Below are 13,952 nucleotides of genomic sequence, written 5' to 3' on the forward strand. Positions count from 1 at the left end.
GAGAATGGTCTCCATTGCGTTACATGTTGGCTCTGTCCCTGATCTGTTTCCAATGCTGCAACAGCAGGACAAGCATTCCCTCACCTTACCCCAAGACAGGATACTCTTTCCATCTATCTAGGAATGACTGAATAATCCCCAATGGGATATAATCTAAGGAATTCCTGGCCAAAGGTCTGATATTCCAACATGCAGAGCTACAAACCTTTCAAATTAAATGTCAGCTCAAGGATGAATAAAACCAAAATGTGGAGTGTGTGTTTCTGGGGATACATGATAACCACTGCGTAAGGAAGTGACCCTTGCATCGCTGTACCCTTAAACCTCAAGCCAATATTTGTATATTGTATTAAATAGAACAAGTCAGATCAGACACAGATGAATCTCAGCTGAGGCCACTGATTTAGGTTTTATAGAAAAACAAATAGATCCATCCTGAAAAGCGCTGAGAAAGATCCCAGAACGCCATGGCATTTGACTGAATGTTACTTACTGAAAACGAATCATTCCAAGTGTTAACTGACAATCGTGGAACGTGATCCCCAAAATATCAATAGCAGCACATTAATTGCACTTGCTGAGTCACTGAAAATCAGTGACCCGAATTAGCAAGCCCTCTTAATTCCCTAAATGGAGTTCAAGTACTCAAGGGGGAGGGAGGGAGACTGAGAAATCAGTTCCCTGTTTGAGTGAAGTTTCCCCAAAAAGTTATATAAACCAGGATGACTCCCAAAATATTTCAGTGCCTGTCTGTGCTGGCTGAGCTCTCAGGGGGACAGCAGTAAAGCAGCTACAGTTGGTCTTTACCACCCTTACAGGGAATGGAAAAAAAGATCCTTCGGCGATTTGGCTGCTAATTGCACATCGATGGCCCCTGTTTGAAAATGAACAGGCTGGGATGTTAACAGGAAAAGAGTTTCTTTTCCTCCCCAAAAGAAGTATAATCTGCGAGTTCCTACTTCGATTACACCCATTTCCAGAAGGAGGCCACTTGCTACATTGCACATACAATATTATGTAAGACCAGGATGAAACTGGCCAAGTGAGAAATGGAGCCCCATCAAGCATGTGTGAACAGCACACAACCAAAATACAGAATGGCTTGCAGAAAAATTTGCCCTAGACAATGTTTATCCCTCAACCAATGTCACCAAACTGATGATCTGGTCATCGCCAGGTTGTTTATGGGACCTTGTGTGCAAGTTTGGCTGCTGCGTTTCTTACATTACAACAGTGACTACACTTCAGTAGTATTCTTTTTAGCAGTAGCAAAGGGTCAACTAATAAATAAAGGAATGGCAGGGGTGCTTCAACCTCGAGAGTGCACATTCTGTGCTATGTGGGAGCTCCAGGATGCTTCCAGTATCCTGGAGAACCATTTATGCAGGAAGTGTTGTCAATTGTGGCAGCTTCAGCTCCTGGTTTAGGAACATGAGCGGCAGCTGGCGACACTGCGGTGCATTAGTGAGGACGAGAGCTACGTGGATAACACATTTATAGAAGTGGTCACCCCACAACTTAAGAGTATGCAGAGAGAGAGAGGGAATGGGTGACCACCAGGCAGTCAAAAAGCATCAGGCAGGTAGTGCAGTAGACCCCTGACTACTGAGGACAGTGATGCTTCACCTGGGGAGTGCAACCACAGCCAAGTCCACGGCACCACGTGTTGCTCAGCTGCACGCGGGGTACAGGGAAGACTGAGTCATAGCGATGGGTGATTCAGTAGTCAGGGGAACAGACAGGCGTTTCTGTGGCCGCAGACATGAATCCAGGATAGCTTCCCTGGTACCAGGGTCAAGGATGTCACTGAGCAGCTGCAGAGCAGCCTGAAGGGGGAAGGTGAACAGCCAGCAGTCATGGGCCATATCGGAACCAACGACAAAGGTAGAAAGAGGGATGTGGTCCTCCAGTCAGAATTTAGGGAGCTAGGTAAGAAATTAGCAAGCAGGACCTCAAATGTAGTAATCTCCAGATTACCCCCAGTGCCACGTGCAAGTGAGCATAGAAATAAAAGGATAAGACAGATGACTGCGTGGCTGGAAAAATGGTGCAGGAGGAAGGGCTTCAGATTCTTGAGACATTGGGACTGGCTCTGGGGAAGAGGAGACCAGTACAGGCCAGACGGGTTGCACCTGAACTGAGCCGGGACTGAGTTCCTTGTGGGACGTTTTGCTACTGCTGTTGGGGAAGGTTTAAACTAGTTTGGCAGGGGATGGGGACCTGAGGGTAGACTCAGTTGGGACAAAATCAGAAATGAAAATGGAAGGCAGAAAATTAATGGATGAGTCTAGAAGACAGAGGAAACAAAGGTTAGAAAATTAAAAAAAAAGTTTGGCAATGCTCAAGGGTATCCATTTCAATGCAAGGAGTATAGCAAATAAAACAGATGAGCTGAGGGCACAGATAGACACGCGGCAGCATGATTATCGCTCCTACAGAAACATGGCTTAAGGAGGCACTGGAATGGCAGCTCAACGTTCCTGGTTACAGGATTTTCAGACGCAACAGGGAGGGGGATAAGAAAAGGTTGGGGAGGGGGGGTGGCAATTTTGGTCAAGGAAACTAATACAGCTGTGAGGAAGGATGATATGTTGAAAAGTTCATCAAATGAGGCCATATGGATTGAGCTAAGGACAAAAAAGGGACAATCACACTGCTGGGCGTGTACTCTAGACCCATAAACAGTCAGAGGGAGATACAGCAGATATGTCGGCAAATCCCTGAGAAGTGCAAGAACAACAGGGCAGTAATAGGGGATTTTAACTACCCCAACATTAACCGGGATCATTTTAGCGTGAAAGAAATTGAGGCAGCAGAATTCTTCAGGTGCATTCAGGAGAACTGTTTTGCCCAGTACGTAGCAAGTCCAACAAGAGAGGGAGCAGTTTTAGACTTATTTTTGGGAAATGAAGATGGGCAGGTGAAAGGAGTGGCAGTGGGAGAGCATTGTGGTGGTGGCGATCATAATTCAGTCAGTTTTAACATAATTATGGAAAAGAATAGAGATAGAACAGGAGTTAGAGTTCTCAGCTGGGGTAAGGCCAATTTTACTAAGCTGAGGAGTGACTTAGCGAAAGTGGACTGGAAACAGCTACTTGAAGTTAAATCAGTGTCAGAGCAGTGGGAGGCATTCAAAGGGGAGATTCAAGGGGTTCAGAGTAAACATGCTCCCACAAAGAAAAAGGGCGAGATGCCAAAATCTAGAGCCCCATGGATGTCAAGGAACTTACAGAGTAAGATAAGGCAGAAAAAGAAAGCTTATGTCTGACACCAAGAACTCAATACTACAGAAAGCCGAGGAGTATAGAAAGTCAAGGGGTGAAATCAAAAAGGAAATTAGGAAAGCAAAGAGAGGGCATGAAAGAATATTGGCAAGCAAAAATCAGGGTGAACCCAAAATTAGCTCAGGTGGCAGGAAACAAAGGGTAATTGTTGACGGGTGTTTCAGTGACTGGAGGGCTGTTTCCAGTGGCGTTCTGCAGTGCCGAGTACTGGGTCCCCTGCTTTTTGTGGTACATATTAACAATTTGGACGTAAATGTAGGGGGCATGATCAAGAAGTTTGCAGACGACACAAAAGATTGGCCATTTGGTAGAAAGCGAGGACGATAGCTGTAAGCTGCAGGAAGATATTGATGGTCTGGTCAGATGGGCAGAAAAGTGGCAAATGGAATTCAACCTGGAGAAATGTGAGGTGATGTATTTGGGGAGGTCAAACAAGACAAAAGGAAAACACAATTAATGGGAAAATACTAAGAAGTGCAGAGGAAGTGGAGTGAATGTCCACGGATCCCTGAAGGTAGCAGGACAGGTTGATAAGATGGTTAAGGTGGCATATGGAATCCTTTCCTTTATTAGCTGAGGTATAGACTATAAGAGCAGGGAGGTTATGCTGGAACTGTATAACTCATTGGTTAGGCCACAACTTGAGTACTCTGTGCAGTTCTGGTCACCTCATTACAGAAAGGATGTAATGGCACTAGAGAGAGTACAGAGGAGATTTTCAAAGATGTTGCCAGGACTGGAAAAATGCAGCTATGAGGGAAGATTGGATAGGCTGGGGTCGTTCTCCTTGGAACAGAGAAGGCCGAGGGGAGATTTGATTGAAATGTACAAAATTGTGAGGGGCCTGGATAGAGTGGAGGTGAAGGGTCTATTCACCTAAGCAGAGAGATCAGCGACGAGGGGGCATAGATTTCAATTGATTGGTAGAAACATTAGAGGGGGGGGAGCAGGAAAAACGTTTTCACCCAGAGGGTGGTGAGGGTCTGAAACTCGCTGCCTGAAAGGGTAGTTGAGGCAGAAACACTCAGCTCATTCAAAAGGAGTCTGGATATGCACCTCAAGTGCCGTAATCTACAGGACTACGGACCAAGTGCTGGAAGGTGGGATTAGAATAGATGGATCATTTTTCTGTTGGCACAGACACGATGGGCCTAGTGGCCTCTTTCTGTACCTTAAATTTTCTATGATTCTAAGCTTGGTCAAAGAGCCATGTTTTAAGGAACATCATAAAGGAGGTAAGAGGAGCAGAGAGGTTTAGGGAGGAAATTCCAGAACTTAGGGCCCAAGCAGCAGAAGGCACAGCCAATGGTGGAACGATTAAAATCAGGTTTGCACATGAGGCCGGAATTAGAAAAGTGCAGAAATCTAGAAAGCTTCTACAGCTGAAGAAGGCTACAAAGATGGGGAGAGGTGAGGCCATGGAGGGATGTGAAAGCAAGGATGAGAATTTTAGAATTGAGGTGCTGCCAGATCGGGAGCAAATGTACATCAGCAAACACAGAGGTGATGGGTGAACAGGACTTGGCGCAAGTTAGGATACAGACAGCAGAGTCTTGGATGAGCTTAATTTTATGTATGGGAGGCCAGCCAGGAGACCATTGCATAGCCAAGTCTAGAGGTAGCAAAGGCATGGATGATGACTAAATAAATAAATGAGGAACTGTTTCCACTGGTTGGTGGGTCAGTAATGAGAGCACATAGATTTCAAATAATTGGCAAAAATAGTAAAGGGGGAAAAGGTTTTTTTTTAAACAATGGTTTTTTTATGATCTGGAATGCACTACCTGAAAGTGATGGAAGCATATTCAATAGCAACTTCTTTTTCTTCTTTGGCCTCCTTATCTCGAGAGACAATGGATACGCGCCTGGAGGTGGTCAGTGGTGTGTGGAGCAGCGCCTGGAGTGGCTATAAAGGCCTATTCTAGAGTGACAGGCTCTTCCACAGGTGCTGCAGAAAAATTTGTTGGTCGGGGCTGTTACACAGTTGGCTCTCCCCTTGCGCCTCTGTCTTTTTTCCTGCCAACTGCTAAGTCTCTTCGACTCGCCACACTTTAGCCCCGTCTTTATGGCTGCCTGCCAGCTCTGGCGAACGCTGGCAACTGACTCCCACGACTTGTGATCAATGTCACAGGACTTCATGTCGCATTTGCAGACGTCTTTAAAGCGGAGACATGGACGGCCGGTGGGTCTGATACCAGTGGCGAGCTCGCTGTACAATGTGTCTTTGGGGATCCTGCCATCTTCCATGCGGCTCACACGGCCAAGCCATCTCAAGCGCCGCTGACTCAGTAGTGTACACAAACTGGGGATGTTGGCCGCCTCGAGGACTTCTGTGTTGGAGATACGGTCCTGCCACCTGATGCCAAGTATTCTCTGGAGGCAGCGAAGATGGAATGAATTGAGACGTCACTCTTGGCTGACATACGTTGTCCAGGCCTCGCTGCCATAGAGCAAGGTACTGAGGAACTTACATGAAGAAATTGGATGTATACTTGATTAGGAAAAATTTACAGGGCTATGGGGAAAGAGCGAGAGAGTAAGATTCATTGGACAGCTCTTTCAGAGAGCCGGTATGGGCACAATGGGCTGAATGGCCTCCTTCTGTGCTGAGAGATTCTATGAACCTGCCAAATAACTATTCTTCATTCAAAAGCCCTGAAGCAAGTGTTGGTAACCAGAAAGGCAGAACAGCCAAGTCCTCACCGACATACACAGTTGAAAAACCAGGAACCCTTGTTCATGGCTAATTAAAACAGAAAATGGTGCAACATATTTATTACCTTTCTTAGCACCTGGAATAAAAACAGAGCAGATTTCAGATACAGTCCCTTTGTTAGACCAGAAAAGGATGATAAGCGAACCCCTTTACCCAGCAGTAACCAACATAAAATGGAGAGGAGAACAATTCCCTGTGTTTTCGTCAAAAAATGTGAACAGGGAATATTTTAAAAATTATTTGTTCTTGGGAAGCAGGTGATGCTAGTAAGACCACATTTATTGCACATCCTTAAACTGATTGATAGATTTTTGTTAGATAGGGGTATTTAGGGTTATGGAACCTAAACGGGCAAATGGAGTTAAGAGACAGATCAGCCATAATCTAACTGAACGGCCGAACAGGCTCGAGACAGTTGAATGTCCTACTCCTGTTCCAATGTTTAAAACTTGATTGCATTGAGCGGGGGCTGGATGCATGTCTAGACCTAACCAGGTAGGAGTGGCAGGTTCCTTCAAGGGACATTGCTGAATCAGTTGCATTTCTATGACAACCTGGCAGCATTCACTGTCATTTTGTTTCTATTTTCTAAAATTCAGTACTTGTAATGGGAACGACATCCTCTTTGGTACCAAATACAAAATTCACTTTCAATTTTTAATTCTATACAGCCCAAATCTATCCAGCACTTCAGTACTGTTTTGATATCTGAACATGTATCCTGTCAGGTGCTACAAGAGCAAGAACAACACTCATCTGATTGGCAATCCTGCTCTCACTTCTAATTTCTTTCCCTCCCACCCACGGCCCCAACAAATGGCAACCGTTCTCATCTTTCTCTTTTGAATTGATTGCATTTTCAGAGCTCCTCTGAACTCCTGCCATTCCTCCTAAACTGCAAATACACAGCCCTGTACACTCAGTCATAGAGTTATACAGTACAGAAACAGGCCCTATGGCCCATTGTGTCCATGTCGGCTATCAAGCACCTATCTATTCTAATCCCATTTTCCAGCACTTGGCCTGAAGCCTTGAATGCTATGGCGTTTCAAGTGCTCCTCCTTATTCATCTGAAACCAAGACTAGTGCAGTCTCCAAATATAACCCATTCTTTTCCAGGATACAAAAAAATGGATTTCCTATGCTCCTCAGTCCTTCCACCCACCTGCTACCCAAGCTTAGAATCATCCAACCACTATTTCCCAATTTACCTCTGCCTTCTCTTCTACCGCTCTTAAATCTTGCGATTATGCTCAGTGACAAAGAAACCCTTTATTTGGGTTTCTGAAATAAAAGCTCTATAAGGCAGAAAAAAGATAGAAAAAGCTACACATGCTCGTAACATATAAAACAGAAATTGCGAGCAAACCCATTTCAGTTCCGATGAATCCACAATCAAAACGTTAACTTGTCTCTTTCATTCGATACAGTCTAATGAACCTGTGCATTTCCAACAATTTTCTGTTTTCATTTCCTCAATAAAGAATATATTTACTAGGAGACAGTATAATGGGTTTCAGATTGGTTTTCAGAGCTATCATTGTTTTGCTGAACAGAAAGAGATGGGTATTTTTGTGACAGAGAACATACTTGGTAATAAAAAAAAGATGCATTCCACCAAACAGAAAAACTCTTTAAAGGAGCAAGCTCCTGGAGCACATACCTTTGCCTCATAAAGCAATGGCCCATGGAAACACAAGACACGTTCACCTGAAAAAACAAAGGAGGAACAGTGATTCTTCTGGTAAGGGTAACAATGAATCTCCAGTGCAATTGTTTTGAAATCGTTAAAATGGCTCGAACTCACCACCCTCCATTTTCTGGAAAATCATTTTATATGCCAGTTTATTTACCTCAGCCAGAAATTAGAATATGCTGTTTAATTTGAATTGAAATCAGGCAAGTTACTTCTCTGGTGCAGTTTTATTAATATTTCTGGATGAGTCAAATATTTTTTCAGCAAATACAACTTTGAATAAACAGAATTAAGCACTTTTTACAGAAACACTCCACATCTTGGTTGTTGGTGGTCAATCAGATCCCATTCCCATGACAAGTACTGGCAACAATGGGTGGGCAGAGCATCAGTATATTTCAACAATTCAAAACTTGTCTGTGCTGACTGAGCATTTCTATCTGGCCCTACTAATGCTGCAATTCCTGTGGCATGGGCTGGTGACTGAGTGGGGGGGGGGGGGAAGGGGGGGTGCGGGTGGCCACAGGGTGCATAAAAGAGGTGGCTGGGGAGGCACACACCCTTGAGGTGATTCTCAATACACTGAAGTAACCAAAGTCAGACTGTGTGGTGGGCGGGTGGGGCGCAATATTACAGAGCACGTCTAACTTAAAATAATGAACTTTGGACACCAAACTAGAAGAATGTTTGATTCACATCAAAAAATTTTAAAAGAGGATTGCATTGAATGAGGAAAAATTTATGCAGCACCTTTCACAACCTCAGGATGTCTCAATGCGCTTCACAGACAATGAAGTACTTTTTGCAGTGCAGTCATTGTTGTAATGTAGGAGACCCAGCAGCCAATTTGTACACATTAAGGTCCCACAAACATTAATGATATGACAACCAGATAATCCAATTTTTTTTTTAAAGTGATGTTGGTTGAGGGATAAGTATTGGCCAGGTCACGATATACCACATACCAAGTAGCAGTAGTTAGTGATTCAGAGATTCAAACTAGTGGTCATTCGTAAGCTTGCACCATAACAGAATCATCCACGTAGCCGTGCTGACACATACCTATGAGCAGCATATGACTTAAGGCTTATGAGCAAATACACCTAGTCAACCAGAAAATGTGGAGGGGTGGTGTGAGGGCTTAGAAGAAAACAAAGGGTGGGGGGCGGAAGGGATTAATACTGTTCAGTGTACCATTAGACGTTTCAATTCAGAATTCAAGGTGAATAAGCATAATTACCTTTGCCTTGCACACAAATACAGCAGCTATTGCTTCACTAATTTAATGTAAAACAGCACCCATATATTAACACACACTTCCCATCTACAGGTGTCATTAGGTATTAGTATCGGCTTGGTGATAACTCTCGCCTGAGTCAGAAGGTCATGGGTTCAAGCCCCACTCCAGAGGCATTAACACACAATCCAGGCTGACACCTCAATGCAATAGCAAGGGAGCGCTGAACTGTTAGAGGTGCCATCTTTTGAATGAGATGTTAAACCGAGGCCCCATCTGCACTCTCAGGTGGATGTAAAGGGTCCAATGACACTATTTTGAAGAGTTCTCCCAGTGTCCTCAACCAATACTACTAAAGGAAGATTATCTGGTCATTTATCTTACTGCTGTTTGTGCGTTCCTGCTGTGCACAAATTAGATTCATAGAATGGTTACAGCGCAGGAGGCCATTCAGTCCATTACGTCTGTGCCAGTTCTCTGCAAGAACAACTGAGCTAGTCCCACTCCCCTGCTCTTTCCCTGTAGCACTGCAAATTTCTTCTCTCCAGGTGCTTATCCAATTCCCTTTTGAAAGCCATGACTGAATCTGCCTCTATCACATACTCACAGGTAGTGCATCTCAGATCCTAACCACTCACTGCATGAAAAGGTTTTTCCTCAGGTCACCATTGGTTCTTTTGCCATTCACCTTACATCAGTGTCCTCTGGTTCTCAACCCTTCCACAGATGGGAATGGTTTCTCTCTATCTACTCTGTATAGACCCACGATTTTGAACAACTCTATCAAATCTCCTCTCAACCTTCTCTCCTCTAAAGAAGAACAACCCCAGCTTGTCCAATTTATGCACGTAACAAGCCCCTCATCCCTGGAACCATTCTCGTAAATCTTTTCTGCACCCTCTCTAAATCATTCACATCCTTGCTAAAGTGTGATGACCAGAATTGGACACCATACTCAGTTGAGGCCAAACTAGTGTTCTATAAAAGGATCATCATAATTTCCTTGTTTTTGTAGTCTATGGCTCTATTTATAAAAGTACAGGATCCCATATGCTTTTTAAACTGCTTTCTCAACCTACTCTGCCACCTTCAACGATTTGTGTACATATACCCGAGATCTCTCTGTTCCTGCACCCAATTTGGCTGCCATGTTTTCCTAAATTACAACCATTACACTTCAAAAGTACATCATTGGTTGTGCAGCGTTTTGGGTGCTGAGATTATGAAAGCACTATATCAACACAAGTTTGCTGCTTCAAAGCCTAATTTCCTTGTCACACTTTTCATCATGTATCAACTTTCCCCCTCATTAAAAATTCCTATGCATTTAATAATGGCAACTTCCTATGTAAACTTGTCAGTGGTAGCTTTGTAATACTTCAATTTTGCATATGCCTGGCCCTCAATCTGTACTGAACAGAAACCCTCTGTGATCCAACCAAATTTACTTCCCAAACTGCTGCACATTTATCTACAAAAATATAAAATCAAAGTATTGCCTTTTGGATCTGACGAAAGGTCATCAACCTGAAGCATTAACCCTACCTTCTTCTCTCCACAGATGCTGAGTGATTCCAGCATATTCTGTTTTACTAAAAGACAGCAAGTCCATCAGCACCTGAAAAAAAGAAAATACAGGCTGTTTCAGATGTAGACTCTTTGTCAGAACAGTTCTGACAAAGGGTCTACACCCGAAATATTAAGCTATCTTTACAGCTGCTAAAGGACTTGCTGTGTATTTCCAAGATTTTCTTTACTATTCCACATTATGGTTAAGTATTTGTCAATACAGACACACAGCCAGCATAAAGCAGCAACACAAACGTAACCCAAATGTTGCCTTTCCACCACCACCACCCATTTGGCACTCATGCAACACATCAAAGAAATGCAATTTGAAGTCTTCCCATGTATGCCTCATTTACTTACATATTCAGTAAAATAAGCATTATGTGGGAATTGAGGTAGGACAATGCCACTAAATACTTAGGTACTCCCAGAATTCCAGCTTTCCTACCAGCAGGAAACCAGGGATGATGTGAAGTGAAGTGCAAACTCTAATTCCCATTTGCTGCAAGAAACTGAGATGATTTTAGTAGATATAGCCTTATAAAATATACTTAACTAGGCTGACTTACTTCACTCCAAAATACACATCTGGGAATGAGCACAGCCAATTTAAGCCATTGGAAGAGTGTTTCACAGACCTGGAATGCATATTGCAATCCTCCGTTGCAATTATTGTAAGACAGTCTACATACGCAGCCAGTAGCTACAAAAGTTATTTGGTTATCATTCCAAATCAAAAGCCCACCTACAATCTTAAAAAAAAAAGCACAAACCTGAATTTAGAAGAAAACGTTTGGAACAATATAATTTTGCTTTGTTGCATGGGGAAGGGGGGAGATTACACACACTTAAGGTGGTGGAGGAAGTACTTTGCACTTTCTTTTATATGCTAGTACTAGCAATGGAAAGGAACGACTGCAATGTGCTTACACATAGTATAACCAGCTGCAAATCTCCTTTGAGGCTCCAGTTGCCCAGGAAGGCTGCACTACACGCATGCGCACTAAGGGGCGGGGAGGCAGGTCCGGCGCCATTTTCCCCCCTCGCCCACCGGCCCTCACCTTCCTGAAATTTGGGTCTAGGGTCCGGTTTCGGAGCCATCAAGTCAAACCGTTTCTTCGTGCTAAATCCGACTGCCTGTCCACCTCCTCTCTCTCCGAACCATAATCGCGGCTCGGTCTCAGCTCGTCCCACCACTCGGTTTACACTCCGCCGCCGAGCAACACGACACGCCCGGTAAAGGGTCTTCGGAGCGACGAAATCACGCACTAACTAACGTCATGACGCAGGCGGCGCCTGACCCCACTGCGCATGAGTCCCAGACCCAGTGCTCCCTGGGAGTTGTAGTTCCTTCATAGAAACAAAGATACAGCACAAGTATTGCAGCAACAGGACATTCGGCCCATTGTGCATGTGCTGGCTCTTTTGTGGAGCTAAGTAATTAATCTCACTCCCATCCTCTTTCCCCACAGCGCTGTAAATGTTTCCGTTGAAGTACTTATCCAGTTCTCTTTTGAATTTGCTTCCACCTTCCTTTTATTCCAGTGCATTTCAGATCACAACAATTCGCTGTGTAAAAGAAAGTTTCATACTGTCGACTCTGTTTCCTTTGCCAGTCACCTTCAATCTTCTGGTTACTGACCCTTCTAATACTGGAAGCAGTTTCTTTTTATTTATTCTATCAAAATCTTCAAGATTTTGGACACCTCTATGAAATCTCCTCTTAACCTTCTTTGCTCTAAAGAGCTTTTCTGTAAGTGGGTTTAAGAGAAATTCTGGGATAGGTAATGAGAGAAAGAAACGTCAGCCATGGTTTACAGCTCCTGGTTGGAGTGTGGTGACCTTCTGCTGGGAAAGTGGAGATATGTGCACATCCAGTGATGAGAGCATCAGAAACAAAAACAAGAAATGCTGGAATCACTCAGCAGGTCTGGCAGCATCTGTGGAAAGAGAAGCTTCTCTTTCCACAGATGCTGCCAGACCTGCTGAGTGATTCCAGCATTTCTTGTTTTTGTTTCAGATTTCCAGCATCCGCAGTATTTTGCTTTTATTATATGAGAGCATCAGAGTTGGCTGCAATGCCTTACACAGGGAGCCAACCTGCAGACGGTGCCAGCTTATCTATGAAGAATGTCCATTTACATATAAACATACAAAAATGACAGAGATTTTACATCCACTTGAATAGTCTCAGTTTAATGTCTTACAGGAAAGACAGCACGTTTGAAAATGCAGCACTCTGTCAGGTTTGCACTGAAGTGTCACACTAGAGTCACATGCTCAATCCTGTGTGCAGTATGAACTCACAACCTTCTGACTCTGAGGTGAGAAGTTGTCTGCCAGCAATATGCATTCATAATATCAAACCTTTATGCTGCATCTAATCAGCTATATCTTAATCTAGGAAAATGCTTGATGCTGACACTGATACGGAAAACATTCAATTTCTCAGAACTAGCATTTCTCATCGTGATAAGATCGCAAGATAATTGAAGTATGCTGCCTGAAAGGGTGGTGCAAGCAGATTCAATAGGAACTTTCCAAAGGAAATTGATAAATACTATGGGCAAAATATTGCAGGGCTATGAGAAAGAACAGGGGAGTAGGACTAATTGGATATTTATTTCAAAGAGCCAGCACAGGCAAGTTGGACCAAATGGCCTCCCTCTGTGCTGTAAACGACTCTATGTATGATTCTATGATAACTATAGCCATTTGGCCCATCTTACTTCATCCATTCAGCAAAATCTGAAAGTTTTCCGTTGCACCATCATATTTTTCTCTTAAATGATTCCAGAGTTGTCACCTTCTTTACTATTCCACATATTTGGAACATAGGAACAAGAGGAGGCCATTCAGCCCTTTGAGCCTGTACTGCCATTCAATGAGATCATGGCTTATCTGTATTGAACTCCATCTACCTGTCTTGGCTCCATAGGCTTTTATACCCTGGACTATGATTGAGCTAGCATCCCAAACTTCGACCACTCTTTGCGTGAAGAAATGTTTTCTAATTTCTCTCCTGAATGAGCTGGCTCTGATTTTAAGGTCATGTCTCCTTGTCCCAGATGCTCTATCTATCCTGTCAATTTCTTTCAATGTCCTAAAAACCACAATGAAATCACCTCTTATTGATCACTCTTTGTATAGAACCATAGAATGGTTTGTATGAAGAATTCCTTGACAGTTTTAAAATCACCTTTTACTGATTTACTCCGCTTGTTCCACTCTCGCAGTTTTGACTTAAGATAATATTCTGATTTAATAAGCATAGAGTTAATAAAAAAAAAACTTTTAAGCTCATCATTTGCAGCCAATCGTTAGAAAATAACAGCCAATGCATGAATATTTAAAGGATTTTTTAAAACTGCAAACGCTGGAAATGAAATAAAAACAGATAATGCAAAAATACAAGGCATCTGTACAAAGACAGGTTACCATTTCGGGTAT

General features: G+C 43.3%; 1 protein-coding gene across 4 annotated transcripts in view; it reads right to left on the reverse strand.

The window, feature by feature from the left end:
• Positions 1–11,760, reverse strand: part of morf4l1 (mortality factor 4 like 1) — a 56,646-nt gene extending 44,886 nt beyond the window's left edge. For 3 of the 4 annotated variants that reach the window (XM_068018206.1, XM_068018204.1, XM_068018203.1), the window contains exons 1-3: positions 11,564–11,760; positions 10,479–10,551; positions 7,664–7,710 (exon numbers count right to left, since the gene is read on the reverse strand). In XM_068018206.1, coding sequence (XP_067874307.1) covers positions 7,664–7,710; positions 10,479–10,545 — 114 coding nt within the window. In that variant the 5' untranslated portion in view covers positions 10,546–10,551; positions 11,564–11,760. The remainder of the gene's footprint in view (positions 1–7,663; positions 7,711–10,478; positions 10,552–11,563) is intronic. The other variant, XM_068018207.1, reaches the window with a different exon arrangement.
• Positions 11,761–13,952: the final 2,192 nt, after the last annotated feature.

This window comes from Heterodontus francisci, chromosome 38 (assembly GCF_036365525.1).
Source record: "Heterodontus francisci isolate sHetFra1 chromosome 38, sHetFra1.hap1, whole genome shotgun sequence".
In the NCBI taxonomy this organism is placed as follows: Eukaryota; Metazoa; Chordata; class Chondrichthyes; order Heterodontiformes; family Heterodontidae; genus Heterodontus; species Heterodontus francisci.